The sequence below is a fragment of the Echinops telfairi genome, unplaced genomic scaffold (genome assembly GCF_000313985.2).
Source record: "Echinops telfairi isolate 266 unplaced genomic scaffold, ASM31398v2 ScPeMD7_14;HRSCAF=57, whole genome shotgun sequence".
In the NCBI taxonomy this organism is placed as follows: domain Eukaryota; kingdom Metazoa; phylum Chordata; class Mammalia; order Afrosoricida; family Tenrecidae; genus Echinops; species Echinops telfairi.
Window position 1 is genome coordinate 7,991,805 of NW_022103911.1, and position 12,626 is coordinate 8,004,430.

Consider the following 12,626-nt stretch of genomic DNA (forward strand, 5'->3'; position numbering starts at 1 on the left):
GTAAATGTGCTCGACACATTGGAGGAATGTATGGATTGTGATAAGAGATGTAAGAGCCCCCAATAAAATGATTCATTAAAATAAAAAATAAATATATTGTTAACCTGTAGTAATAAATGTAAAATGAAGCAAAAACTTTTACAGAAGAGAGGTATGATGGTTAAGCACACTTAACTGAAAGATTAGTAGTTAGAATTCATATAGTCACTCTGCCACAGAAGCATCTAGTTATCTGCTTTCATAAAGAAAGTCGATTATGGTAGATGTAGTGAGATAAAAATATTATTATTATTTGATTCCCTTTTTGTCCCATTTTCAAGCAGTTTCAGTTAAAAAAAAAAGTTAGAGTAACTAGTAAAGACAAGTGAATTAAACTCCTCTGACCATGGACCAGGGATGTGAACAGCTTTGCTAACATGGGGAATGCATTGGGAAGTGGATTGTTTGCAGATCCAGGTAGGTTAAAATTTAACATCCTATCATTTGATCTGACTTATGAACCATTTATATTTATTCTAGTTTTTAATATTCTCCATTTTCTTTTTGTTTGAGTTTTTATCTGTTTCACTTTGTTATTCTTGTTAAGACTTTTGTTGTTGTTGATTTGTTTTTTTTTAATGTTTTTCTGTGTATGAAATCCAGGATAGATAAATCTATAGACAGGAACTGGATTAATGGTTCTTTGGGGGTATAGCAGGGAAGCTCGGAGAAAACAGGGAGCTGATAGCAATGAGTACAAGAATGAGGACAATGTTCTAAAATGGAGTGTGGTGATGATTGCACACACAATTCTTCTTGATATGACTGAACTACTGAATTGTATATATGAATTATATGGCCATAAAACTGCTAGAGGAAAAAAAGAACATCACTTAAAAAACCCTATGGGCAGTTCTACTCAGTCATGTGGTGGTCATGCTGAGCCAGCCAGCAAAGGAAAGCACGTGATAACAGCATACGCACTCCTTGAAATTGACCACAGTACTAAAGTATACAGTAAAGGTCGTCACAGATTGCACTAATAGCCTTAGATATTTCCTACTCTTCCCTACATTTGGGGGAATGAACATAAACGATAACTCATCACAGAGCATATCATAAAGGAAGTCTCCATAAATTTTATCATTACCATAATGTTCTGTGACCTCTATGTAACCAGATTAGAAATCAATGATAAAAAGATAGTTCTAATTCTCATGAATTTGGAAATTTAAAAATGGACTTAAAAAAATTATTGGAGCAAACAAAAGATCATAATGTTAGTTTCATTTTATGTCTGGGCATTTTTAGAATAAGTCTTCTTCTTCCTTAATATAAATTAACCATTATCTGCAAGTTGGCAGAATTGAAATCTTAAAAAGTCTCAAGAAAATGTATCAGGTGGGATTAAAACATTCACGGAAAAATTCCATAGCTTTTTGAAGCTCCTTCATATACTTCATAGGCAAAAATAAAGGCTGTGGGTATGGTTTAGGATAACACTGACTGTGGCCCAGTCTTAAATCTGTATGGTAAACTGAAATATAATTTTCTATTCCCTGAAAGCATGACTGAGTTTTGGTTTGGTTAAAAGTAATGTTTAACTTATCTCCCAGATTTTGTCTCTATATTATAGATGGTAAAACTGTTGACTGTGTTTCTAAGAAAATCTGTTTTTTAATGAAGCTGAACAGACTTCCTTTGAATATATTTTCTAGCATACTGAATACTTCAAATACTTTCAATCAGGCAGTATAGTTTTCCCCAGAGACTCTAAAATATGATACCAGATATTTCATTTAAGATATATTCCATAGACAATAAAGATATTTCATATCTTTAGAAAAATGACTTAACTGAAAAGTAGAATTGTTTTACTATACAGCATGGGAAATGGGTTTTGCAATAATCTGAAACTGTTATGTATTTTTTACTCTACTGTGCATCTATAGCTCTGTTACATAGAAAGCAATTACTTTGAAAAGACTGGTGCCTAGCCAGTCCCTATCCCTCTGGAAAAGCAGGCTGAATGTTCTTGTCACTCAAGAGTTTACAAACGATCCTGGGCTGGGGTAGGCCCTGTTACTCTTCTAGCTCATACAAAGATCTGACTCTCTAGTAGCTAATCAGTCTATGAAGTAAAACATGGAGTAAGCTGACAGATGAGGATGCAAAACAGGAAACAACAAAGTAAACAACGTGATTAGCTGATCACACTGCATTTCATTCATTTCACTTAATAGTTTGACATCATTACACAAGATGACATTACACAAACAGAAAGCAATACTGTTTCTTACTCAGAACACTCAGTATCTACACATGATTTTTGTCTATCACGTACACTACTGAGTATGTAAATGTAGACAGCCTTAATTCCTCTTTTAGAATTGCTCAGAAATGAGTCAGTAAATATTAACTAAAAATAATGTGTAAAATAGCATATTAGGAAATGGGGAAAAAAATGGCAGGTGGCACAAGCCCCTTCATCTACTCTGAGGAACTTACTTGGAGAGAAAAGATTTTCATACAGAAGAGAGCGACAGTTACTAACATTAACATGTAATAATTCATTGCTAAACTGTACAGGGATGAAAAACTGTATCGTTTTGGAGAAGATAATAATTTGTGAAGTTGTAAGCTATCGTCCCTAGACCTTCTTGTAGCTTTCCTTCTTGCAGGCAAGGTTATTAAATTCCATTTCACCGTGTACTGAAGTTAAATTTATATTCTTATCTGCCTCTAGTCCTCAAAGACTCTTTCTTCTCCCCTCTTAGCTCTCCTTCTGGACTCATTTCTTTGGAAACCTTTCCTGTCTTTCTTCTTTCCCAGTGCCATATACACATTTACTTTCTCCCGCACCTCCCAGACAAAGCGAGCATCTGATAGAAGCTACCGCGAGTATATCAAGAGCATCCTGTGTTTTCTCTGACAAATACAAGTAATCACACTAACATGTGTTAAGTACTATTTATCTTTCTCTTTGGGACCCCAAACCTCAGGGTTGCAGGAAACACCTTGTCGATCTGGATTTCCCTCCTTTTCTAGCATGTTGCATTGCTCGAGGTCTAATAACATCTTCTGTATGAATGAAAGTCCAAAAGCTAAGCACACCGCCATCAAGTCGATTCCGACTCACAACACGTCTTGGCCTTTCAAAAACGAATATTTAGAAAGACATATCAATAGGTTTCTAACGTACCATTTGAAGGGCTGAACATTCTTCTGTTAGTCTCGAAATCTGCATATTATAGTGTTTTTTTGTGTTTGCAACCTGGAAATTAAGATATTTATAAATTACATAACTCCAGAATAAAATGACTTATATCTGATTAAAAGGATTTTTTGGGGGGAAAATTACAGCTTTTAGAGCATAAAAGACAACATATAAACAGTTAGGAATTTTTCATGAAAGTGGAAGGAGAGAGAATGAGACACATTATTTAAAAGAAGAGCAGTTGTCAAGCTTTTTGGTCTCAGGATCCATTAAGTTCTAAAAATAGCAAGGCATTGTTTATATAATGGGGTTTTCTATCAATGCACTGTAATAGAAGTGAACACTGAGAAAGTTTACAATATTTAATAATCCTTTAAAATAGTCACTGCATATTAATAAAAAATTTTTATGTAAACTAAATACATTTCCCCAAACCAAATCATTTTATGAAAAGAGAATTGTTTTATCTATCTTAAACGGTCTCTAAATGCCTAACTCAACAGAAGACAGGCAGCTTTCCATTATCTGCTTCTATATCTAATCTGCTAATTTACTACGTGTCATGTGATATCTGGAAAAACTAGTGTACACCTTTACACACTAAAATGTTATTAGGTATTTTAAGACACTTTTATAAAGATGACATTTTATATTACACATACGCTATTGCTATGTGCATAATCTTGTAAAAAGCCTTCAGTAGAATATTTTAAATATCTGCAGAAAGAGTGAAATTCATGGACACAGTATTTTGAAGAACTAGTTGTATTGCATCAGGATGCTCCTATGATGATAGTTTTTCCTAATAATTATTCATGCTTTAAAAAGACAAGACTGTGGGAATATTGACACTGAGGGCACTTCATCAGCAAACTTTTGTGGTCATTGGGGATTTCCTAGGGTCAGAATCATATAAAATGATGTCTTTCTCAGACATATACATATATATGTTTGAGAAAAACATCATTTATATAAGTTTAAGGATAAGATCATATTAGTATAAAAAAAAAGAATAATTTATAAATTATCAAGGGGACATGGGAGATGGGGTAGGGAAGGGAGGGGAAAATGAGGAGCTGATGTCAAGGGTTCAAGTAGAAAGAAAATGTTTTAAAAAAGATGATGACAACATATGTACAGATGTATTTGACACAACGGATATATGTATGGATTGTGATAAAAGCTGTAAGAGCTCCCAATAAAATTTAAATAAACAACAAAGATATTAATATAAAGTAAAAAATACAGATAATGTGTAAGAACAATACCCCCATCAACATTTAAAAAGCCAGGGAAGAAATTTCTGTCCTGGAACAACAAAGAGATACTTGCACCCAGGACAACTTCAGGTCATGTCTATAGGGAGGTCAACTGCTTATGACGAGTTCGATATAGCACCATTAAGATTACAATGGTGTCTGCCTAGCAGTAAGGCTGCTCGGGATTCTTGCCTTTGCCTAGAGTGGATCTGTCAGCACTCAGTCTGACTAGACACTCTGCTGGTGAGTTTTGGGCTCTCACTGGCCCCCATAGCTTTATACAAATTGGGTGTTCATAATTTTAGCTCTGCTACTTTCCTCTTCACCATATTTGAATTTTATAAATGTCATATTTTGATCACACAAGCTGGGGTGCTTCTTCTGTATGGACTTAGTTGACTCCTTGCTTAAATGGCTGCTTGTTTGAATAAAAGCCTTTAAGACACCAGACACTAGTGTGATTGATAGCTGGCCACCATCTACTTTCTGTAGATTGATAGCTGTAGCACCCTTATCTTCAGTGATCATTTCATGAAGGTGTATATTGAGCAGGGCCATGATGTAAGAACTAATTGGTCTTAAGTTGGAGCTAGGATTTAGTGTGAGCCCAGAACTCATTCCTGGATCTATGTTGTTTTTTTTTTCTTTCAATTTGCTGTGACTTGGGAGTTAATACACATGTCATATCATTCCACATTTTAATCATGCAAGACATAATTGTATAATTGCTTCCATAATCAGTCTTCAAACATACTTTTCCTTCATGAGCTTCTTGACATCATTCCCTTCTTATCTCCCCCAGCTCTTTACATCATCCCTTCCTCCAAACCCTTGTTATATTAGAACACTACCATATACTTTATTTGTTAATAGAAGTTTTCTTTTTGAAGCCCTGCCATGTAAATTATATGATGGTACATTTTAACTCTATTTTAGATTATGGTTTGATGTAAGTTTTTTTTCTAAACAGCCACATTAAGGATGACTCTGTTTTGTTCATGGGGCAATAATAAACAAACTAGTATTTACTGACAATTAATGCATGTTAGATATTGTTCACAACATTTTATATCATATGTAATTTCATTGAATTCTCATGTTAGGTCTATCAGGCACACATTAGGAAGTATGTAGTCTGCATCTGTAGTTTAACGGAACATAACTGAGAGTCCCTTACTTCTTTCCTGGTTCTGAAGGCAGCATCCTGAACAAACTGAGAGAGCGTTCCCTTCATTTTCTCTATGGCTTCTTCTTTCTGCTTCTCTTCAAGCAGGGCCTTCAGGAAACAATCATTCCTAGTTATTACAGATCACTTTGTGATTAATAAAGATAACATAACAAATGGGTAAAACATCCATTAATTACTTTCTTGAAAGTAAACATCCTTTCAACTTCTGAAACCTTTCCAATTAGGATCTTGCCTAAATCGTGAATGAAATGTACCTTCCTTACTTAGCATACACATTTAAGCCAATACATCCATTACTCTTCTAGAATCATGTTTGAATCTTCTTACTCTTCAATTTCTATATAAAACATACCATCAAAGCAAGCAAAAATGTCTTGGAGTTCCCTATTTGACATTATTTAAATTAGTTTCCTCACCACTTCAACCCCAGATTACCACAGACACTACCTGCTTTGCCCTCTTAATGGGTTTCTACCATTCTAGACATTTCTGATCCCCAACAAAGAACCATTCTGATAATCTTAATTTTGCTGCCAGCTCATTTCTTTGCTTCTTGTAGGGAACAAAACACATCTAAATTCTACCACTCACTTTTGGAATTATTCCAATCAGGCTTTCCCCAAGAATGCTATCTAAATTGAAATTAGGAACCCTGGAGATGTAGTGGTTATGGATTGGGCTGCCAACTGCAAGGTGAGCAGTTTGAAATCACCAGCAGCTCTGTGTGAGAAAGATAAGGCTTTCCACTCCCATGAACAGATACAGTCTCAGAAATCCACAGGGGCAGTTCTACCCTGTCCTGTATGGTTTTGATATAAATATTTATCTTATTTCATCTACAGCCAACACTTGAGAAGGTCGATTACATTGTTTCCTTGTTTTACTTATTTTCTTTACTGGGCCTTCAGCACATCACAGTATTGGTTTTTCTTTTATCTCATTAAACATTGCATATTAGTATGCATCACTGATTCTTTCTTTCCCCAAACCTCTCAATATTGGACTATCCAAGGTTCATTCAAGTTCCACTTCTCTATGTCCATCCCTTGATTGTGTAAACTAATCTCATATGCTGAAAATACCTGGATCTCTATTTCCAACCCAGATAAATTTCAGAGGTCTCCATTTCTCTGATTAGGTTTGCTTGAATCTTTTAATCACCTCAGAGTAAGCGGCCTTCTATTCTGATCTCAGATGTTCTACAGACATCATACATACGTATACACATTAAAAATATTGTTTCTAAATAAATTCTCCTGCTTAAATAAGTAAGCTAGAGGAGTCCTGGTGGTACAGCGGTTATGCACTGGACTGCTAACAGCAAGGTCAGCAGTTCAATACCACCAGCTGTTCCATGGGAGAAAGATCAAGTTTTCTAATCCTGTAAAGAGTTAAACTCCAGAAACTCCAAGCTCACTGCTTTCAAGTGGGTTCCTTCTCATAGCCACTCTAGAGGACGGGAGAGAACTGACCCCGGGCATTTCTGAGACTGTAAATCTTTACAGGAACATAGAGCCTCACGCTTTCTCTCACGGAGCAGCTGGTGATTTCAAACTGCTGACTTTCTGGTTAGCAACCCAGTATGTAACCACGATGTCACCAGGGATCCTTAGCTGGAGAGTTAGTCTTGGAAACCACAGGGGCAGGTCTCTGTCACACAGTGTTGCTTTGAGGGGAAACTAAATAAGTTAGTGGAAGGAACAGGTGTACGGATGTAAAATTGTGTGAGAAGGAGGAGGAAAAGAGAAATCCCAAAGAAGACTGCAGCTAGAGTCTAACAGAAGGAATGCTTACTTGAATGATAGGTTGCGAGAGCTTTTGCTTTCTCTTGTTTGCTCAGGGGAGCTTGAGCGAGAAACTGAAGAAAGCCCTCTAGCCCAGAGAACCTGACTATTGTAGCCACAGCTAGCCACTACGACTGTCTGCTGGCTTATTACTGGGCTGGAATTTGGAGACTAGGCTGGGAGTGTTACTACTTTCCTCTTTTCCCAGTGTCCTCCACATGTCCTCCATTTCTGACATCTGATGTTCCACATCTTCATGTAGGTAGACTTTGTAGGACAGAAACAAATATTGTTGTCCTTTCTTTACATTTCCCCCCCAGCTCACTGAAGTGTTTAGAAAAATTCCCTACCATATTATCACAATTGTAAGGCTTTACCCATCCTATGAGACAATATTGCAATTCATAGATGGAATAGTTATAAAAGGTGGGATGAATGGTTTAGTCTTTCTACATTAGGATTCGGGTAAAGAAAGACTAAGTAAAACAAAACGTTTCCTTTATATCTCCCATATTTCCTGTGCAGTCAACGAATGTTGACTAATGAGTTAATGATATCTACATAATGCACAGGTGCCCTAGTGGCGTGCTGGTTAGGTCCCTATGAGTTGGCATTAACTTGACGGCAGTGAGCGACATAATGGAGACAGCAACACAGAAAAAAGTTTGTGTAATCTGTGGCCCTTATAAATAGCATATCAATCATATGAAAGTGGTAAAAGACAAAAAAGATTGTGATAGGAAGGTGTCAGCTAATAAATTTTTGTATTGAATCCAGAATAATTAAACTTCAACCCTAGTAGTCATGTAAGTCTGAGGAAGAAATAAAGATGTTCATCTGACTGAACTGAATGTCATATACATTATTTTGCACTAACGTGGTATAATGGAGCTTTGAAAAGGTTATAAAGGGCTACAGAGGGATTAGGAGACATAAGAAAAGTCTGCTATTTATATAATAGTTTTGGTAGAGAATAAATTGATACTTTATTATATTTTGATATTAAGTTTTACCATCTACAAATATGATAGTCTATTAATGAAAAGTACAGCAATTTTATTTTCCTAGAGTTACTCTTCACTTATTGTTTTTCTTTTAGGTCATTAGGGGAATGTGCAGCATTTTATTATTTATAACCATACTTATTAGCTTTCTTACCTGACTTTTTTGAAGGTTTGCTTCTTCTAAGAGTTGTATGGTATTTCTGGCTCTTGAAATTACTTCATATTTCTCATTTTCTAATTGAGTATACTTTGCTTGAAACTCTTTGCCCTGATCTTCCAGTTGTGTTTTCTCTTCTCTTAATTGGTTGGCTTCTTTCATGGTCACACATAATCTAGAAGTTAATAATGACATTGTAGAGAGATTCTGAGCATTTAATTTTGATCAGGAAATATGGCAGTTATTTAACAACTATATGCATTTCCTAATTTGATCCTAAGAACATCTCTGCATAGGTTTCATAATCTATACTTTTAAAAAATGACAAACAGGCCCAGAGAAGTTAAGCAGCTGATGACAATCACATGGCTCATGAAGAGTGAGGCTGAGACCTAGGCTAGATATTCCTACTCTAGTTGTGTTAATCATTTGATGGTATCACATTGTATTATATGGCAATGCGACAAAGGAAATTCCTAAAGAATGAGCTGTTCTTTATATTTATATGGGGTCTTTTTGGTTTCCTTTCCTACTCTCTACTCAGGTACCCATGTTAATTTACTGATGAGTATCTTTGAATCTTTCTCTCCATGTTCATACATCCACATTTAGAGAAACCTAAACCTAACTTAAACATATATATCCACAGAAGATTTTTAGACATACTTTTTACTTACTATTCGAAAAATTAAGTTCATAGTACACATGCTTCTCTGAATTTTCTTTCATTCAATAATATGAGGGGGAAATGTCTTCAAACGGTATATCCAAAAGCCCTCCTTCTCAAATCATTGCACTGTTAATTTGCATTTCCCTAAATATTCAAGCATATTCTTAACTTTGATTGTTATCTTGGAGGATTATGCTTTTAAATTTCCTCGTTAGATCCTCTGCAATTTTTTCTGATGTTATTTACTGTTCTTGTTCTTTTAAAAGAGCTCTTTGAATATTACAGATATAAATCTTCAGTCCTGTATGCTGCAAATATTTTTCCTTCTTATAAATTGATTCTATTTAAGAAATCTTTGCCACAGTAAGAAAAAATTTTTATAACTTCTGAGATTTCAGTCTTTGTAAAAATGATTTCCCTGATCCACAAATTTTCAATATATTCATTTGGATTTCCACAAAAGATTGCTATAGCTTTAATTTGTTTCTTCTTAAATTTTAATCCATCTGAAATTTAATTCTAAAGGTTGCTTAAGAAAGAAGTTCAATTTAAGTTTTTATCTAGATTGATGACGAGATAGCAGTATGAATATTCCAAGTACTTAAGGAATAGAAACAAAACCGGGGTAAGTAAAAATGGAGATCGCCTTGCAGAGGGGTCTCGGGGAGGAGATGAGCCAGTCAGGGTACGATGTAACAATGATGAGAAATACAACCTTCCTCTAGTTCCTAAAGGTTTCCTCCCCGCTCCCACTACCATGACTCGAATTTGATCTTGCAAGTCTGGCTAGACCAGAGGAGGTACACTGGTACAGATAGGAACTGAAAATACAGGGAATCCAGGACGGATGAGCCCTATAGGACCAGTGGTGTGAGTGACAAAACAGGGAGGGTAAAGGGAGAATGGGTAGGAAAGAGGGAACCGATTACATGGAACTGTGTGTGACCTCCTCCCCGGGGTACAGACAACCGAAAAGTGGGTGAAGGGAGACGTCGGACAGGGCAAGATATGACAAAATACCCATTTATAAACTATCAAGGGCTCATGAGGGAGGGGGGAGCGGGGAGGGAGGGGAAAAATGAGGACCTAATGTCGGGGGTTTAAGTGGAGAGAAAATGTTTTGAGAAACGATGTACAAATGCGCTTTACACAATTGATGTGTGTATGGATTGGGATAACAGTTGTATGAGCCCGTAATAAAATGTTAAAAAAAAAAATTTACTGTTACACAATCATAGAAACTTTTACTAAACAAAAACATTAAAACGCCAGGTTATAGTTTCTTGATATATGCTTAGGTCTATAAACTTCTGAAGTTCGTGTTTCCATTCCTCTACCCCTTCCCCCAAAGCATTTTGTGCTTTTAGATTTACAGCACATCAAAATGGCAGTTTTCACTTCCATGAGGGATGTAAATCATGTCCTTTTTAAATGTTGAATTTCACAATCAAAAAACATCTGAACGGGCATAATCTGTGCGATAGGTTGTATGCAGTAAGGTTTCTTACTGAAATTTTCATAGATAAACCCTTGCTACCCTCGAAGAATGACTGGGGCATGGTTGTGATGGAAAACAATTCCCGAGTACAACTTTCTTGGCCATTTTCTGACAAATGCAGCTCCCGGTATTCTTAAAACTGTGTCCTAATCAGCACCTGCGATCATCCTATATCCTTTGAGACAATCCATCAAGATTCTTCTTTAGGAATCCAAAAAGGCAGTCACCATCACCTTCTGAGCTGGTCTATCTTCCTTAACTTTACCTGGGCCAGCAGCTACCCTCAGAAGTCATTGTTTAGAGTGGGTCTTTTATTAGACTGCACCTAACAATACTAAAGTGAATGTACGAACGAGAGAACTTACTTGTAGCCAACCAATGATAGCAGTGATATATTTGACTATATTTTGTAGGAAATTAACTGGTGTATGTATGAAATAGAACTCTAGTAAAGATATTTTTACACTTAAGCTTGTACACACACCATATAATTAAATAATATATATTTTGGTTGTGCCCCTCATTTTGGTTAGGAAATACACATATAGTTATATGCATGTAACTATATATAACTGTATGTGTATTTCCTAACCAATATATATGCATGTGTGTCTCTATATTTGTTTGTTCATTTATTTCATCTCATACCCTTTTGCTCAACTTACACAAACAGAAAGAATGAAGGAAAAACAGCATTGAAGGGTGTTATCTTGACATTCCAGTAAATGTTTATAATTCCTCACTCTGAGGCATTACACCCAATTGGAAGCCATTGTGGTACTGGTGTTTGAGAAGTGGACTCAATGGTGGTAGGTTTGGTTAGGGGCACAATTTGATGGTTACATTTGAAGCTAGAATTTAGTGTTTGGTGCCAGTGATGGTAGAGATTCAGTAACTACTGGCAAAGCCACAAACTACTAACAATTATCTCACTCAAAATGGCAATAGATCTGTTGAAAAACATGGCACCCTTGATGACAGCTGTAGAGGCAAAGCCCAGTGACTGGCCAAGGATTCCAATGAGCCACAGGAGATCAGAATCCCCAGAAGGTAAAACTGAAATACATTGGAGCAGCAGCAGTAGCTTGGCTGGGGACAAGACAAGGCTGAGGCCAGAGTTAAAGATATCAGCGCTTCATGACATATGTAGCCCATGGTGCAAAATGTACACAGCATGGAGCAGTTATGTTCTGATGAAATCGACTTAACAGCCATTGGTATACATTGGAAAACCACATTTAAATATAGCACTTCATGAAATATTGTGATCAATATGTTATGTAAGAGGTCATTGTTCTCACCTAGCTCCTGTTTACCATATCTTTGCCATATCATAGCAACATTATTCACTTTATAAAAGAAGAAACATAATTCATGAAATTTTAATAAGCTCTGCTCTACAAAATACGGAAGGCACCGCTGAAGGGAAAATGGCGACTTGATAGGACTCAGCCGTTTGGAGCTCCTGCTGCCAGACCACAAAACTGGGAGGTAAGGTGAAGGAAACAGCAAGGTGGAGTCCTGAAATTAGAATTAGGGTACTCGGGTCTCTCCTGAACCCCTTTTTTTATGAGTGATTTCCACTCACAAAGTGAACCAAGAACGCTCTAAAGCGCTCTAGGTTTGGCGAGCCTGCAGGCACCAGATGACAAGCTCCTAGCGCCCTTGCCGGTAGGGATTTCTTTAGGCTGACGCCCTAGAGGGGACAAAATTCCAGACACGAGGAGAACCCCATGCCAGAGCTCTCCGTGCCATTGGCTGCCCTGAGCTTACAGCCTAGGGAATGGGGGTGGCAGGTAGCCATAATTTGGAGTACAAGAAAAAGCAGAATTTTACCTGATGCAGATTGCGGGTGCAGGAGAAAATAGG

At 36.6% G+C, this 12,626-nt stretch overlaps 1 protein-coding gene across 1 annotated transcript in view; it reads right to left on the reverse strand.

Annotated features, from left to right (window-relative positions):
* The window catches only part of SCLT1 (sodium channel and clathrin linker 1), a 186,256-nt gene that overhangs the window by 82,201 nt on the left and 91,429 nt on the right, over positions 1-12,626 (reverse strand). Inside the window, exons 9-11 of the mRNA XM_004711863.1 lie at positions 8,587-8,764; positions 5,633-5,731; positions 3,182-3,253 (exon numbers count right to left, since the gene is read on the reverse strand). Coding sequence (XP_004711920.1) covers positions 3,182-3,253; positions 5,633-5,731; positions 8,587-8,764 — 349 coding nt within the window. The remainder of the gene's footprint in view (positions 1-3,181; positions 3,254-5,632; positions 5,732-8,586; positions 8,765-12,626) is intronic.